Source organism: Conger conger, chromosome 14, assembly GCF_963514075.1.
Source record: "Conger conger chromosome 14, fConCon1.1, whole genome shotgun sequence".
NCBI classification, from domain to species: domain Eukaryota; kingdom Metazoa; phylum Chordata; class Actinopteri; order Anguilliformes; family Congridae; genus Conger; species Conger conger.
The window spans coordinates 44636619-44651579 of NC_083773.1; the positions used below are offsets into that span (position 1 = coordinate 44636619).

At 42.7% G+C, this 14961-nt stretch overlaps 1 protein-coding gene across 1 annotated transcript in view; it reads right to left on the reverse strand.

Annotated features, from left to right (window-relative positions):
• Positions 1-3892: 3892 nt before the first annotated feature.
• LOC133110443 (complement C1q-like protein 4) overlaps positions 3893-14961 on the reverse strand; it is a 39578-nt gene continuing 28509 nt past the window's right edge. Inside the window, exon 2 of the mRNA XM_061220548.1 lies at positions 3893-4072. Coding sequence (XP_061076532.1) covers positions 3893-4072 — 180 coding nt within the window. The remainder of the gene's footprint in view (positions 4073-14961) is intronic.

Consider the following 14961-nt stretch of genomic DNA (forward strand, 5'->3'; position numbering starts at 1 on the left):
TTAAGTGAAGAAAATATTGAGCATTGTTGCTGTTTTTTTTATTGAGCATTGTTGTGGTTCCACCACTTCCATTGTAAATAGGTCCATACCATGCTGCTATTTTTCAGCAGAATTTTATTTTGCGACAAGTCATTTCTTGGATGGGCTAGCAGTATATATGCATAAGTGTTACGTACAGTTGCAGAATCTTTCAGTGCATTTTCCAGTGTAATGTTAACACCAATGTGGAAGTGATACTCGTTGCATAACAAAGCATCGTCTGCCAGCTGTTCTGTGAAGGCCTATGCTGCTCCTTGTTGGGGCATTACATTTAAGTAGACACAAAATACGTTGATTTGATATTGTTTTCTGGCCCCGTAATCTCCTACAAACCCCACAATGCACTGGGTGCTCACTGTCCAGACTGAGCAGTGGGGCCAGTGGGTGACAGAGAGTTGCAGAATTGAAAAGCTTGCCGTCTGGTACACCGATGCACTCTTTTCAAGTCTTCCCCCGCAAAGACAGATTCAGAGTTTATGTAAACACCATGTAAAATCTTGAAATAAAATTTCAGTAAGTAATAATGCTGGTGAAAATGCACGTTACTTAATTATCTCAGGGCAGCCACCATTCACGTGTTAATATTGAGAATGCAAACATTCTGGAAATCAAATTTCGTTTGACAATAAATGCAATCCACACACTGCTTTCAGAATAGTATAGGCCAGTGGTTCCCTAACCTCTCCTCCCTAGCCGGGGTGTCAGGTGTCCTTGAGGTGGAACACGTGAAATACCTGGACCAGATGAGGGTACGCGAGGAGAGGTTTGGGAACCACTGGTGAAGGCTATGTAGGAGAATGTCTGGCCTGCATGCTCCATTTTTAACAAAACAACGCTCCATAATTATCTTCAGCACAATTTCTCTTGTTGGGCAAAACCTGTACTCTGTAGCAGGAGTCATGTTGTTGTCTTCTGTTTCTGCTCTCGTTATGGGTAAATTACAGATCGCTCAACACACGCTTGAACATTTTTACACATAGCCCTAACAAGGCCTTGTGGCGTAAAATCAAAGAGGCTTGCGGCTTTCCCTCTGTTTCTGCCGGACTCTGATGTGATGTGCATAGATATAATAAATCTGCCCAGAATTGTTTGAACATTTTTAATAAGTCATACATCGCTGAAGTGTGTCTTTGTGCTTTGTGAATAAATACATGTTTGTATGGCTTTCCTGTGCATTTCCTGCTGTGGTGGTTTGGACAACATGTGCCCAGTGATCCAGCAGCCCCCCTGCCTGCCCCCTGCTGGGCCGGATAAAGGTCAGGACTGGACAAGACTAATGAGATGAAGGCTCCCTTCACAGCCACACTGTGGTCTGAGATCCTACGACTACAAGAGGGATTAACGGTTTGCATCTGAAGTATTTCTCTTACATTCGCCAAAAGCAGTTTAACATATGCTAATGAGAATTAAAACTTTGACAGTTTTCGCTTTAAGTTCCTTGTGCTATTCCAGTGTGTGTCTATGTTTGTCTCGTCTGCCACCAATTAAGGACGACTCTGATGTCATTTCATGGAAGGCTGAGAGGTGGACTCTCTCTCTGCTCATACCCAGTGCCTCCAACTGCCTACTTCCAGTACCTGTTCAGACTCGGTTCCATATTAAGTTAAATCCACAGTTCAATTCGCCAAAGGAATGAAATTAAAAGTCAAATTAGCATATGTGACAGATGTATTCACCATGCCTGTTTTGCACGATAACCACAACATGTAGATTTTTTAACTCCTGATTTTACATATAGAATGCACTGATGAGTTCACACACACACACACACACACACACACAGGCACACGCACAAACATACATGTGTTCACACAAACAGATGCGCACACACACATACATCTGTTCACACATTCATATAAACATGTTGCATAATCCTCTACACACTGATATTTTTTAAATGAATATCTACTGTACTGTACAAAAGTTTGGGGGATTGCAGCACACATTTTTTATACAACTGCAGTCAGAGATGAGACTGGAACACTCGTAGCACACAAGCATACATTGTACAATAGCAGCGCATCTTAAAAAATGCTAATCATCTTAAATACACCCCAATTAAGAAATTCTTTACCAGTCAAATACCCTCTATAATGAAGACGGTGAATGTCTGAAAAATGTATTGTAATTAACTTTGAGCAATGCAATGATATGCTAGAAGTCATTAATGTGATATGACAGTGAAACTGCCTTTTTTTTGGTAGGCTTAAAGCAATGGCATCCACAGAGGACCGATGGCCTTTACACTAGCTCAATGAGCTAATTATCTAAACACAGCAATGCCAGTTCATAGGTTAGACCACAGCAAAATGGCATGTTTTAATCTATAATTTCATGAGCTGAGTTAAACACATAACAGACGATGTAAATCAGGACTGCCAAACCCTGTTCTTGGAGATCTACCTAACTGTAGCCTTTCATTTCAACCCTAATTTGGCACACCTGATTCTAATAATTCGCAGCTCAACAAGATCACTAGCTGTTGAATGACTTTTTTATGGTTTGACTGAAAACCTGCAGGATGGCTGATCTTTAGGAAGAACATTGGGTAGCCCTGCTCTAGCTGGTGAATGAGGTGTGCTTCATTAGGGTTTGAATGAAAACCTGCAGCTGATCTTCAGGAAGAGGACGGGGCAGCTCTGTTGTAAATCATTTGCCTTAAAACAGGAACAGGCCTGGAATTCAGAATGGAAGAAGCCAATCTCCTGGCTTAAAGAATCCACTGATTCTTGATTAATATCAACCCTGTTGCCTGAAACCCATCTGCTATGTTGCTCATGTGACTAAGACATCTGTAAGAAATCTACAGCCTGGTCAGATGGATATGTATTCACTGTATAGCCTGGTCAGATGGATATGTTTGAGTGTGTAGCCTGGTCAGATGGTTATGTTTGAGTGTGTAGCCTGGTCAGATGGATATGTTTCAATGTGTAGCCTGGTCAGATGGTTATGTTTTCGACCCTCGTGTGAGATGGCTGCAGGCGTAGTGGAAGTCTGTGCTGGTTGGTGCACGGAGGCAGAAGGCCATTGTGGGTATCACTGCTTTCAGCCCCCCCTCCCCCCCCAGGCCTGTGAACCCGTGGGCAGCCTCAGTGTGGGAGGGGGGACTCACTGTACATTTATTTAAATCTGCTCCCTGTGGCGGTCCTGTGATGCACATCCAAACCTTTTCTCTTTTTTTTCACATTACATTTTTTAAACTTTTCAATTTTAAGTTGGAAAAATAACACTCACTCCTGTCCATTGCTTCCAACATCCAATGAACACCGATATAAAGAAGCAAACACAATTTTCGAGTACTAGTGCACTACATATGTTACCAGTATACAGCATTTATGGAGCAATTCTTGTACACACTTGAACACGGTTTGTGAACTGGATGAGTTTTGGTCACTGTAATGACAGGCCATTGCTGTGAAAGGCCGCGGCAGTTTGAGCTCAAGAGTTCAAGGGCTCACCAGGCCCTCGGTGTTCTTGGCGTGAACTTGCTGTAATGTCTCTTTCACACAATGGCAGGGTTTTTTTTTGTTGTTTTTATGTACGGTTGTTGTTGTTGTATGCAGTGAAGCTCGTCAGAAGCTCCAGTGTCTGAACAAGGAGAGGGTGGGACACGGGGGAGGGGGTCTTGGTTGGTGAACAAGCTGAAGAAAGGGCTGTATTTATAGTGGAGCTTGCTTGCAGGCCAGAGAGAGAGAGAGAGTGTGTGTGTATCTGTACGTGTATGTGTGCCTGTGCATGTGCTAGTGTGTATGCATGTGTGTGTGTGTGTGTGTGTGTGTGTGTGTGTGCGTGTGCGAGTGTGTGTGTGTGTGCGAGTGTGTGTGTGTGTGTGAGTGTGTGTGTAATATCAGGCTCAGTCGGGGTAGATGAGGAACCCAGAGAAGGTGCTGTATTTGTTGGTGTTGCCCCCGTGCACTTTGCCCCCGTCCAGCTGCACACACACCTCGTCCCCCACGTCCAGGTGCAGGATCACACTGTTGGAGGCGTAGTCGTAGTTCTGATCCGCGTCCTGGGCTATGGCACTCGCTCTCACCTGAGAGACAGTCAGAGAGACAGAATTTAGCTTTAAAAACTCCTTTAACCCTTATGTTGTCTAAAGGGTAAAAAAAAATGATCCCGTAAATGATCTTTTTTCAGCTTGAAATTTCATGACAAAGTTGACAGGTTGTTTCTTAATGCAAAATAGATTTGAGGGTCAAAATGAAATTAAGCTGCTTTATTTCAGGGGTTTAGAAGGCGGGTAATTTTTTACCCTTAGAACAAGGGGAGTATGCAGAATGTTAAGACTACAAGGGTTAATTGAGAATTAAAATAGTCTTCCTTAGGTATAAGTCAATTCATGGACAAGAAAATATATTCAGAAATTAAATTCAGGAATTAAATTACGTCAATACACACTCACAAACAAAAATAAGACATGGGGAAGAACAATATCAAAACGAAAGCATATTATCTTCAGCGGTATATTACCTATACCCAAAATAAGTAAAGAAAAAAAAGTGTCAGAATCAGGCTATAGTAAGAATGCTCGATTCAAAGTCTGGCTGCCAGCATCTGTGTCATCATTCCAAGAGACCCTGGTTTCTGGTTTTTCAAATGGCCAGTTTGGCCAGTCCTGACAGGTGGTTCAATGAAACATGTACAGACTTCATACTTAGGCCCATAAATAAGCATTTCAAGGGAAAATGTTTCCCCCATCTTTCTAAAAGAATACATAAACACAGTCTGCACTCTACCTATGTGCTAAACAGCCAAGGGTCTGTGTCTTATCCCGAGTCCTCACGACTGTGCTCCCCAGTCCACGCTCCAGTCAGTGTCCGGGAGTCCACACTTGGAGCGTTCAGAATGTTTTGTTCATCAGTGGGACACACTTTGTGGCGACATCTGACCCGTTACCTTCAACCTCTGACTGTAACTATTGGAACATATACCAATGGCATTGACGTTGCACTTAGTAAATGAACATCAGATGAATGTGTGCCGTACAAGTACAACTGAAATAGTCCGATAGCTATATTTACACTCAGAAATAAAGGTAAAATTAAATGTGTCTAGCTAACTGCTTCAGTTGAAGAAGAAGCCAGGTCAGTGGATGCAGTGATAGCTGCCTGATATTAATTGCAGCTTGGGTCAACTTTCAGTGAAAATGAAAATAAAGCTGTTATTGTCTTGTGAGTGACTGTCTGTTTTCATTATTTTCGTGTTGTTTAGGAGCTGGGAAAGCGTCCTTATGGGGTCTGATTCACGGTGAAATGGTGAGATGGGCTGCAGGCGAGGATCCTTGCTAAGACTGGACAGCAGTACTTCCCCAGAGAGCAGCGCTACTTGGCTACACTGGTGAACATTATCACAGTACATACGCTTCATCTTTAAAAAGAGTGTTGCTTTAGGTCACATATTGTTTTGTTCATTCACATTGTACCACTTCATTAGCATAGAAGATTATCATTCTGTCTTTCCAGTATCTCAAAATATTAGAATATTATATAACACCATAATACAGAAATGTTGACCTTCTGAAGTATGTTCATTTATGCTTGGTCGGGCGATCATGGGGAAGACCGCTGACTTGACTGTTGTCCAGAAGACACTCATTGACACAGAAGGTCATTGCTCAAAGGGCTGGCTGTTTGCAGAGTGCTGTATCAAAGCATATTCATGGAAAGTTGGCTGGAAGGGAAAAGTGTGGTAGGAAAAGGTGCACAAGCAACAGGGATGACCGCAGCCTTGAGAGGATTGTCAAGCAAAGCCGATTCAAGAACTTGGGGGAGCTTCACAAGGAGTGGACTCAGGCTGGAGTCAGAGCATCAAGAGCCACCACACACAGACATGTCCAGGAAATGGGCTACATGTGTCCCATTCCTAGTGTCAAGCCACTCCTGAACCAGAGACAACATCAGAAGCGTCTTACCTGGGCTAAGGAGAAAAAGAACTGGACTGTTGCTCAGTGGTTCAAAATCCTCTTTTCAGATGAAGGTAAATTTTGCATTTCATGTGGACATCAAGGTCCCAGAGTCTGGAGGAAGAGTGGAGAGGCACAGAATCCAAGTTGCTTGAAGTCCAGTGTGAAGTTTCCACAGTCAGTGATGATTTGGGGTGCCATGTCATCTGCTAGTGTTGGTCCACTATGTTTTATCAAGTCCAGAGTCAACCCAGCCGTCTACCAGGAGATTTTACAGCACGTCATGCCTCTGTCTGCTGCCCTGCCCACAGTGCCAAAACTACTATTAACTGGTTTGCTGACCATGCCATTACTGTGCTTGATTGGCCAGCCAACTTGCCTGACCTGAGCCCCAAAGAGAATCAATCGGTTATTGTCAAAAGGAAGATGAGAGACACCAGACCCAACAATACAGAAGAGCCGAAGGCCGCTATCAAAGCAACCTGGGCTTCATAACACCTCAGCAGTGCCACAGGCTGATTGCCTCATGCAACCCCGCATTGATGCAGTAATTTCTGCAAAAGGAGCCCTGACCAAGTACTGAGTGCATAAATTAACATACTTTTCAGAAATTTTTCAATACATTTCTGTATTATAAATCCTTTTTTTGATTTGTCTTATGTAATATTCTAATACTTTGAGATACTGGATTTTGGATTCTCATGAGCTGCAAGCTGTAATCATCAAGATTAAAACCAAAAAGGGCTTGAAATATTTCACTTTATGTGTAATGAAAGTTTCACTTTTTGAATTAAATTATGGGAAAAAATGTTTTCCATGATATTCAAATTCTTTGAGAGGTACCTGTATGCAGGTGTGAGAGGTCAAAGAGACACTTAACAAAGCACTTACTTCATCAATCAGACTTTCACAGCAAAACTACAGGCTAATTATTCCTGTTAAGCCCATTTCAGCATTTGAGAAAGAGAAAGAAATACAACAAGACTAGACAAGCCTGGACCCCCATTCCGAGCTGGACCCTGGGTACTACCTGGGGGAGCAATTTCTCTGAGAAACTGAAGCAAGTCGAAATGTTGAACCTCAGCATTTCAGCTAAGCAGAAAACCTTCAGCATTTTAATGGATTCTGGGATAAAAACGAGCATAACTCTCAAAACAAATCTGTTAAAAACTACACAAGACTCTCGATACAAAACTCAATTTAGTCCAGGACTAAGCTTGGTCTGTGCCTGTGAAACTGCCATGTCAAGACCTGTGTTAAAGTCTCCCTTTCTAACCTTTCTACACGTACAGTGCCCTGCATAATGTCTGGGACAAAGACCCATTATCTCTTGATTTGCCTCTGATTTGCCACAATTTTAGATTTGGAATTACACAAGTAACATTTTATTAAAGGGTACTTGTATAGATTTTGGTTTCACCATCTAGAAATTACAGCTGTATACATAGTCCCTCCATTTCAGGGCACCATAATGTTTGGGACACTTGGCTTCACAAGTGTTTGTAATTTCTCAGGTGTGTTTAATTGCCTCCTTAATGTAGGTATAAGAGAGCTCGCAGCACTTAGTCTTTCCTCTAGTCTTTTGATCACCTTTGGAAAATATTATTGCTGCATATCAAAATGGGGACCAGTTGTGCCAATGAAAGTCAAAGAAGCCATTAAGAGACTGAGAAACTAGAATAAAACGGAGACATCGGCCAACCCTTCGGCTTACCAAAATTAACTGTTTGGAACTTACTTAAGAAGAAAAACAGCACTGGTGAGTTTACTAAATGCAAAGGGATTGGTGGCCCTAGGAAGACCTCCACAGCAGCTGCTGATGACAGAGGAATTCTGTCCATAATAAAGAAAAATCCTCTAACCGACAGCTTTACAGAGAAACCGGTCCCCAAGAGAATGCCTAGGGCAACAGTGGCAAGCAAAAACTCCCTGGCTAACAGGAAGAAACCTTGAGCAGACCCTGACTCAGTAGGAGAACCCATTTGCCGCTGGTTTGTTAAAAGAATGGTCTTAAATACAAACAGATGAATAAAAGTACATAAATGTCCAATTAAATGTCCAATTGAGATGAGGTAGAGGGATGGCAGGGGTGGCTCTCTCGGGCGAGGAGACAGGCCTGGTGCTACAGCTGAATCAGCAGTGGCAGGGGGGGTGAACAGCTGGTCTTGGGCTGGAGCTCCGGGCCAGGAGGGTGTGCTCAGGAAAAGTTGGACTCGTGTTCCGGGCAGGAGCCCAGAGCGGGGAGAAGAGGAAAGTAAGATTGTTAGGGGGTTCAGATGGTAATTGGTCAATCACAGCAGGAGGGAGAGGTGCCTGCGTGCGATAAGGAGAACCCCGGCAGAATAAGGCTATGGCAGCATATCTAAGGGAAACAGAGGCAGTGGCCAACACAGCTATGAGGGCAGGCTTGAGACGGTCACCACCATACCATGACTGGTTCAGCATGACCAACAATGATCCACAGACAGCAGTGACCGCAAAGTCCATCAGAGACTTGGTATATATACTAATAAATAAAATATGTATAGAACTGTATATAAAATACTGAATATAAAAGGCAGTTAAATGAATCCCAAAATGCATATTCCCATAGCCAACAGTACAGCACTGTACAAATAAAACTGTCAATCAGACATCATTTGGTGTACGGTCAGCGTAACTGCTTTATCACATGAGAGTAGTTTGTACTCAGGACTGGTTTAAAGTTTGTTGTGAGGGTGTGACTTTTTGAAAGAAAAGTGGCATTAAATCTAAATGGCACAATGACATTAAATCAAAATTTGCTATGCTTTTGGTAACTCCATGCTCTCTACGCTCCATCCCTGCGCACCCCCACTGTCTCTCCATCAGTGTCTATAAAACTGACACTGTGTCTCATAAATCATCAGTCACGTAGCAATGCGGTCAGCCAGATTAAACTAGATTATGGTCATTTAAATGTTAATTGCTGGGGTGGGGGGAGGGAAAAGGTTTATGTCTTATTTGTGTGACATTTCACAACTTTGCTGCCAGCAGCCAGGCCACCTTGCACTGCCCCTCACACACTGTCTGTCTGCTCGCTGTTCTCCGTAACCGTCTCTTTCCTTGATCAGATCAAGTCGCCCTGAAAGGTCATTTCGGACCTGAGAAACACGGGTTGCGAATCTTCGGCTCTGACTACCCAGACTACACTGTTTTCTTGTCTGTTCACCAGTGGAGGCCAATCAATAGTCTCTCTCCACTCCATCGAGGAATGTTTATGTTATAATCGCATCACTCTTAATGTAAATACAGTGTCCAGACTCAGAAAGTAACAATATTTGCATTTTAGTTCAGCCAAGGATTAGTACACAGCCGTCCAAAATCATGATAATGTGGTTTATTTTACTTTTTTTTGCTATATCAGGGAAAATCTGAAACAAATTTTTAAAAATCAACAAATAACCACGCATTACAACAGTGATATACAGAAGAGCATCTCTGAACACACAACGTATCAAAGCTCTAAGTGGATAGGCTACAGCAGCAGAAGGCTTAATGAGTCTAAAAAAGAAGTCTAATAAATACCTAATAAAGTGCTCACTGAGTGTATGCAGTATGTTTTACCATTTTACAGGGACAGCATTTCATCGGCTTGAGCCTCAGCTGTGCAAAAGAGAGTTAAAGGATATCCGATCGTTCTTCACTGTTGCTCACGTGTTTCCTTTTGCATGGATTATTCACACGTAAAGGAACACTGTGTGTATAATCTTGGTTTTCGGTGCAGAGTGCATTTGGTCTCAGAAGGCATACACTGGCACAAAGACCAGGTAACTATGGCTGAAAAACAACTGATCTGATCGCTGAGCGAACAGAAGAAGTCATTAAGAAGGATAGCACAGAAACTGGGCATATCGACTGCAGCAGTTTAGAAGGTCCTGAAAAAGAACCCACTGGTGGATACACAGTCGGCCAAAAACCCCCTAAAATAACAGGCAGTGACATCACCAGCAGTCCACAGAGGCCGGGGGTGGAAATATCACAAGATTTCTTGAGCAGAATAATAGAGGCTTGCATGGCAGCCAATCGCTGTTGGTGTGTGAGTGTGTCTATGAATGAGTGAATGAAAAGCATCAATTGTACAGCACTTTGGATAACAAATAAATGCCAGCCATTTACCATTTACATAGCATTACATAGATTTTTGAGTTAAAACATTGTTAAAAGACCATTGTAAATCCCTTCCTATTATTGAAAAACGCTCACTGAGTTGTTGACTCAACCTCTGCCTGTGTTTATAGTCCTTAAATTCAGGTGTACATCTGAGTGTACTATCCAAGCGAAGACTACATATCTAGTTATAAAACAATACCAGTTTGCTATCAGTAGCAACAAGAAAATTAGCTCTCGTTAGCTTGACAAATTTACAAATATCCACTTATGGTAAAATATAGGCAATACGAATATATTAGCGATTGCACAAGTGTTGTGCCTCAGGTGGATATTTGTAAATTCGGGAAGCTAACTAGTAATAGCTAATTTGCTTGTTATAGCGAACTGGTATCAGTGATCGCTTGTCTGGAGTGCAATCTGGGCAGCTACACGTTCCTTTTATCTCTTTACGTGTTCAATCATCCGTGTTCAGAGTCCAGTTCTATTCATAGACTGTGGGAACAGTGTTGTGGTTTGAGGTTGTTTGTTGCTGCAATTCCTCTCTTGACCGTTAGGAGTCCGAAATTACCTATTGTACCTTTAACTCATGTCATCTATGTATACATGAAATAGTACCTTTTACACTTCTTTAATATTCACAAAGCCAGGGCCTTTAATATTCACGAAGCCAAGCCAGTTTGTAAGAATTTTAGTTATAGAATGATAGCATTGTTTTTGCCAGATGGAGATTTTAAGGAGGGGAAGTACTTAGGGAAGTCTGCACAATGCAATGTGTGCGTACACAGCCACCTAGTGGGTGGACAAAAACCTATTTAAGATATTGTTTTCTTAACCAAATGTTTTAACAACGATAAAATGTAGGCTATACAATCTCAAGAAATCTCATAGATTGCCTATGAAACTAATTTTTTACTTAATGTAGTAGGTAAACTCATATTGCTATTTAGTGATTATCCATAGCAGTGGTCCCCAATTTCTTTTTTAATGTTACATATTTAAATACATTACATAGCTAACGTTAATTTTAGATACATAGCTAGCTATGTAAAATGCTGTAAAGTTAGCAGCTAGTGCTAGCTAGCTGCAACAGGCAACACTAACGATACCCTAGGTTAACCTCATTCTGTCTTCGTAACATAACTTACTCCCTCAGAATTGACACTTACTGTTATTAACTGTCATATATGTTTTTTAAACCTTTTTGGTATAATGAAGCCCCCGCTTCAATCATTACAATATCAGAGTTAATGCGGCGTTCCAGACAACCCAGAAGTATGGTTTTTCCAACCTCCTACACGGAGAAGTGCAATAGAACGTCACCCAACTACTTGTGAACTTGGGGCAAATCGCAGCACCCATGGAGGCACACATCGTAAATAGTAAACCATCAACTAAGCCTGAAGCTGATTATGCCAGAGGGAACATGACATTACATTACATTATTGGCATTTGGCAGACGCTCTTATCCAGAGCGACGTACAACATTGCATGACGACAACCTCCTGGTGTTCTTGCATCACTGAAACCCCAAAGTTTAATAGGACAAAGATGTTACCGTACCACTCACACTAGGATCGTTTCGTGGAACATTGTACATCAGAAGCACTGTTCATGGCACGTTCATGCTTCAATCTATACGTCTGGCCTGTTGAAATGATTTACTGTTCTTCTGAACAGACCCTTTTACTGTGGATTGAATCACTGCTTCCCATTGTTAGGGTGGCAGTTGCGAGCACTTCCATTTGTAAGGGAAGATCCTAAACGGCCACAGGAAATGAGGCGAGCTGCCTTTCACCCCCCCCCCCCCCCCCCAACCCCCTCCCTCTCTCCCCCCCTCCTCTCCTCCTTTGTCACACGTGCAGCCTTGATTATTTCCTCGCCCCGGCTCTGGGGCTTAATGTCATCCATATTGGAGATGGCTCCGCTGACAGGGCCCCCTGGCTCTGTGTGAAATGGATGAGCCGGCTGCTGACCCCATGACCCCGGCCCTGCATTGAGAGGCATCCCCACTCGCCTTTATTGACCACGGGGGAGCCGGCCAACTTTCCACAGCTCTAACCTGTTGAAATGGGCTGGGGGGTGGATGGGTGCCAACCATGCGCAAGGAATGCTTATACGTTGATATACATTTGTGTACGTGTCTGTGTGTGTGTGTGTGCGTGTGTTTGTGTGTGTGCGCATGTGTGTATGTGTTTGTGAGTGTTTACCCATGTGTTGTGTTAATGTGTGTGAATGTTGTTATATGTCTGCGTGTGTGCCTGCTGTATGTTTGTGCACACCTGTGTGCCTGTGTGTGCATGTGTGTGTGTGAATGTGCATGTCTGCACCTGTGTGTGTGTGTGTGTGTGTGTGTGAATGTGCATGTCTGCACCTGTGTGTGTGTGTGTGTGTGTGTGTGTGTGTGTGTCTGTGTGAATGTGCATGTCTGCACCTGTGTGTGTGTGTGTGTGTGTGTGAATGTGCATGTCTGCACCTGTGTGTGTGTGTGTGTGTGTGTGTGTGTGTGTGTGTGTGTGAATGTGCATGTGACTGTATGTGTGAGAGTGGGTGTGTGTGTGCACATGTGTGCGTGAGGGTGTGTGTGTGTTTGCGCGTGTACACGTGTGCACATGTGTGAGGGTGTGTGTGTGTGTGTGTGTGTGTGGTGCTGTAGAGGGAGTGTGGACATGTCTTCCAGTGGTATCGACCTGTTGCATATATTCCTGAGGAGAAAGTCATTTGCATAATATCGAGTGGTTGTGCTCTGGCCAGAGTGAGCAGACACATCTACGTGCCGTATTGACCTGTAACTGCAGAACTGTTTACTTATTTGTACAGTGTATCATATTATTTCTGCACTGGCGCACTTACACGCAGGTTAAGCATTGCAGTGATACCACTGACACAATGCTTTATTCTGCATATATGTCCGTTTTTAATGCCTCAATATTCTTTCTTTTACATCTGCTCTAGCAGCAATTACTGAAACTGTTTCTGTATCTTCAGTTACTACCACTCTCATGGTCTGTGCTCAAACAGCATATTAGTGCTGCATTCAGCATGGCATGGCCTGACAGCTGTTGCTCTCTGCAGTGCTATAGAGCGAGCCGTCACATCTATATGCTGCATGTGAGTTGCACTGTATTGACTGCAACTATTATTTTGAACTATTTTATTTTCAATTCCTTAACAAACACCTAAAATGATTATCCAGCATGAAAGTACAGCAAAAGCTAGTTTGTAGTGTTCACTGTCACAATTTTCTTAGCATAAACCCTTATTATCCTCAAAAAAGCAAAAACCATGTAAACCATTTCTACTAATACTGAAATATTTAATAACATGAAATACTAATAATTAATACCTATGTAACTGAATCCTATATATATTTTTTTTTTTTCCAGGAGTTCTAAATACAGTCTTTAAATGCAGAGTGAATATACTGGTGCTTCAAAGCCAGACCCATTTTCACCGTGTTTGTTGTCTTCACCACTTCCTGACCCAGCAATAACCAATCTGTTCAGGACCGGACGCATGGGATCATAAATACTGTGATACGTGACGTGCATATGGACAGGCGATGTACTCGGGAAACAGACAGACAGCCGTGATCACGGCAGGGACACTCAATCACTGTCACGGGTCCCACACGTCCAGGCCCAGCCACCCCAACCCCAACCGTGCGCTGCAGCTAAAGCTAACGGCTAAGGCAATCAAGCCACTGTCTGCTAACCACCCATAAAAATCCTTGTCTCTTTACATTTTTTGACACGTGTTGAAAGTTAAAAAAAAAATTATATTACCCCTTCTCTCTGTATGTCCCCTGTATATGCTGTGCCCAGCCAGCATCCCACATGTCTATCGGTGAGAATATCCGTCTCTGCTTCTACCTTTCCCCCCGCCCCCCGCCCGCCCCCCCCCCAGTCTGGAGCCATCCATCCATCTTACCCGGAATGAGATGCGGGTCACGGAAGCTTCTGGGCTGTGAAGCGCGTCGGGGAGCAGCAGTTAAGCGTGTCCCTGTCCAGTTTAAATCGGATTGATTAACAGCCGAGAGGTGGCCGGTCTCGGGGGACTCCCAGTTTCCCGCTGCTCCTGCAGCAGGGCTCAGTAATTGCTAACTGCGCGGCCGTAGCGGTAAAGCTAACAGCTCGTGCTTTTTTATAACTCTATACAACTGCCATAAACGGCGACGGCAAGAGATCCCGTGGTCAAACAGAACAACTGGTGAAAAAAATTAAATATTATAGGCCGGCACACTGGATGATAGACACACCACTCCTAAAATATATCCATTACATTACACTGCATTACATTACATTGCATTTATTTAGCAGATTCTCCAAAGTGACAATCCAGGCTGCCTTTATCTTTTAGTAAGATACAGCTATGAATATGCTTCATTGAAATCACTGAGTAAGGAAACTTACGATCAACTAACAGCCTAGAGAGGTTAAATTATTTATTTCTGTAGTGGTTAAGGCTATTTATGTGTGAAAAAAGGCTATTCATGAGTGGGTTAAGGCTATTTATGTGCCAGTTAAGGCTATTTCAGGGAGCAAAACGCTACTCAATGCCACTTCAATGACAGAATTATGTGGATATCTATGTGTGTGTTCGTATGGATGAGTGAGAGACTTGTGTATACAGTAAAAATATTTTGAAGGCAATGGACAAAATGCTGCGGGTACATAGTTTTAACATTTGTACAGATAAATGCCATAAGATGTGAGCAGCCTACCACATAAAGAATATTATTATTATTATATAATAATAGTCACATATTTTACAGTATGATTATGAGGTACAGTGTTGCAATATGCAAGAATTCTTAAGTGTGATTTTTTCTCATTTTGGGTTCAGCTCTACAAAACTTGTATTATCTCTTACAGAAGAACATGCTGAAGCTT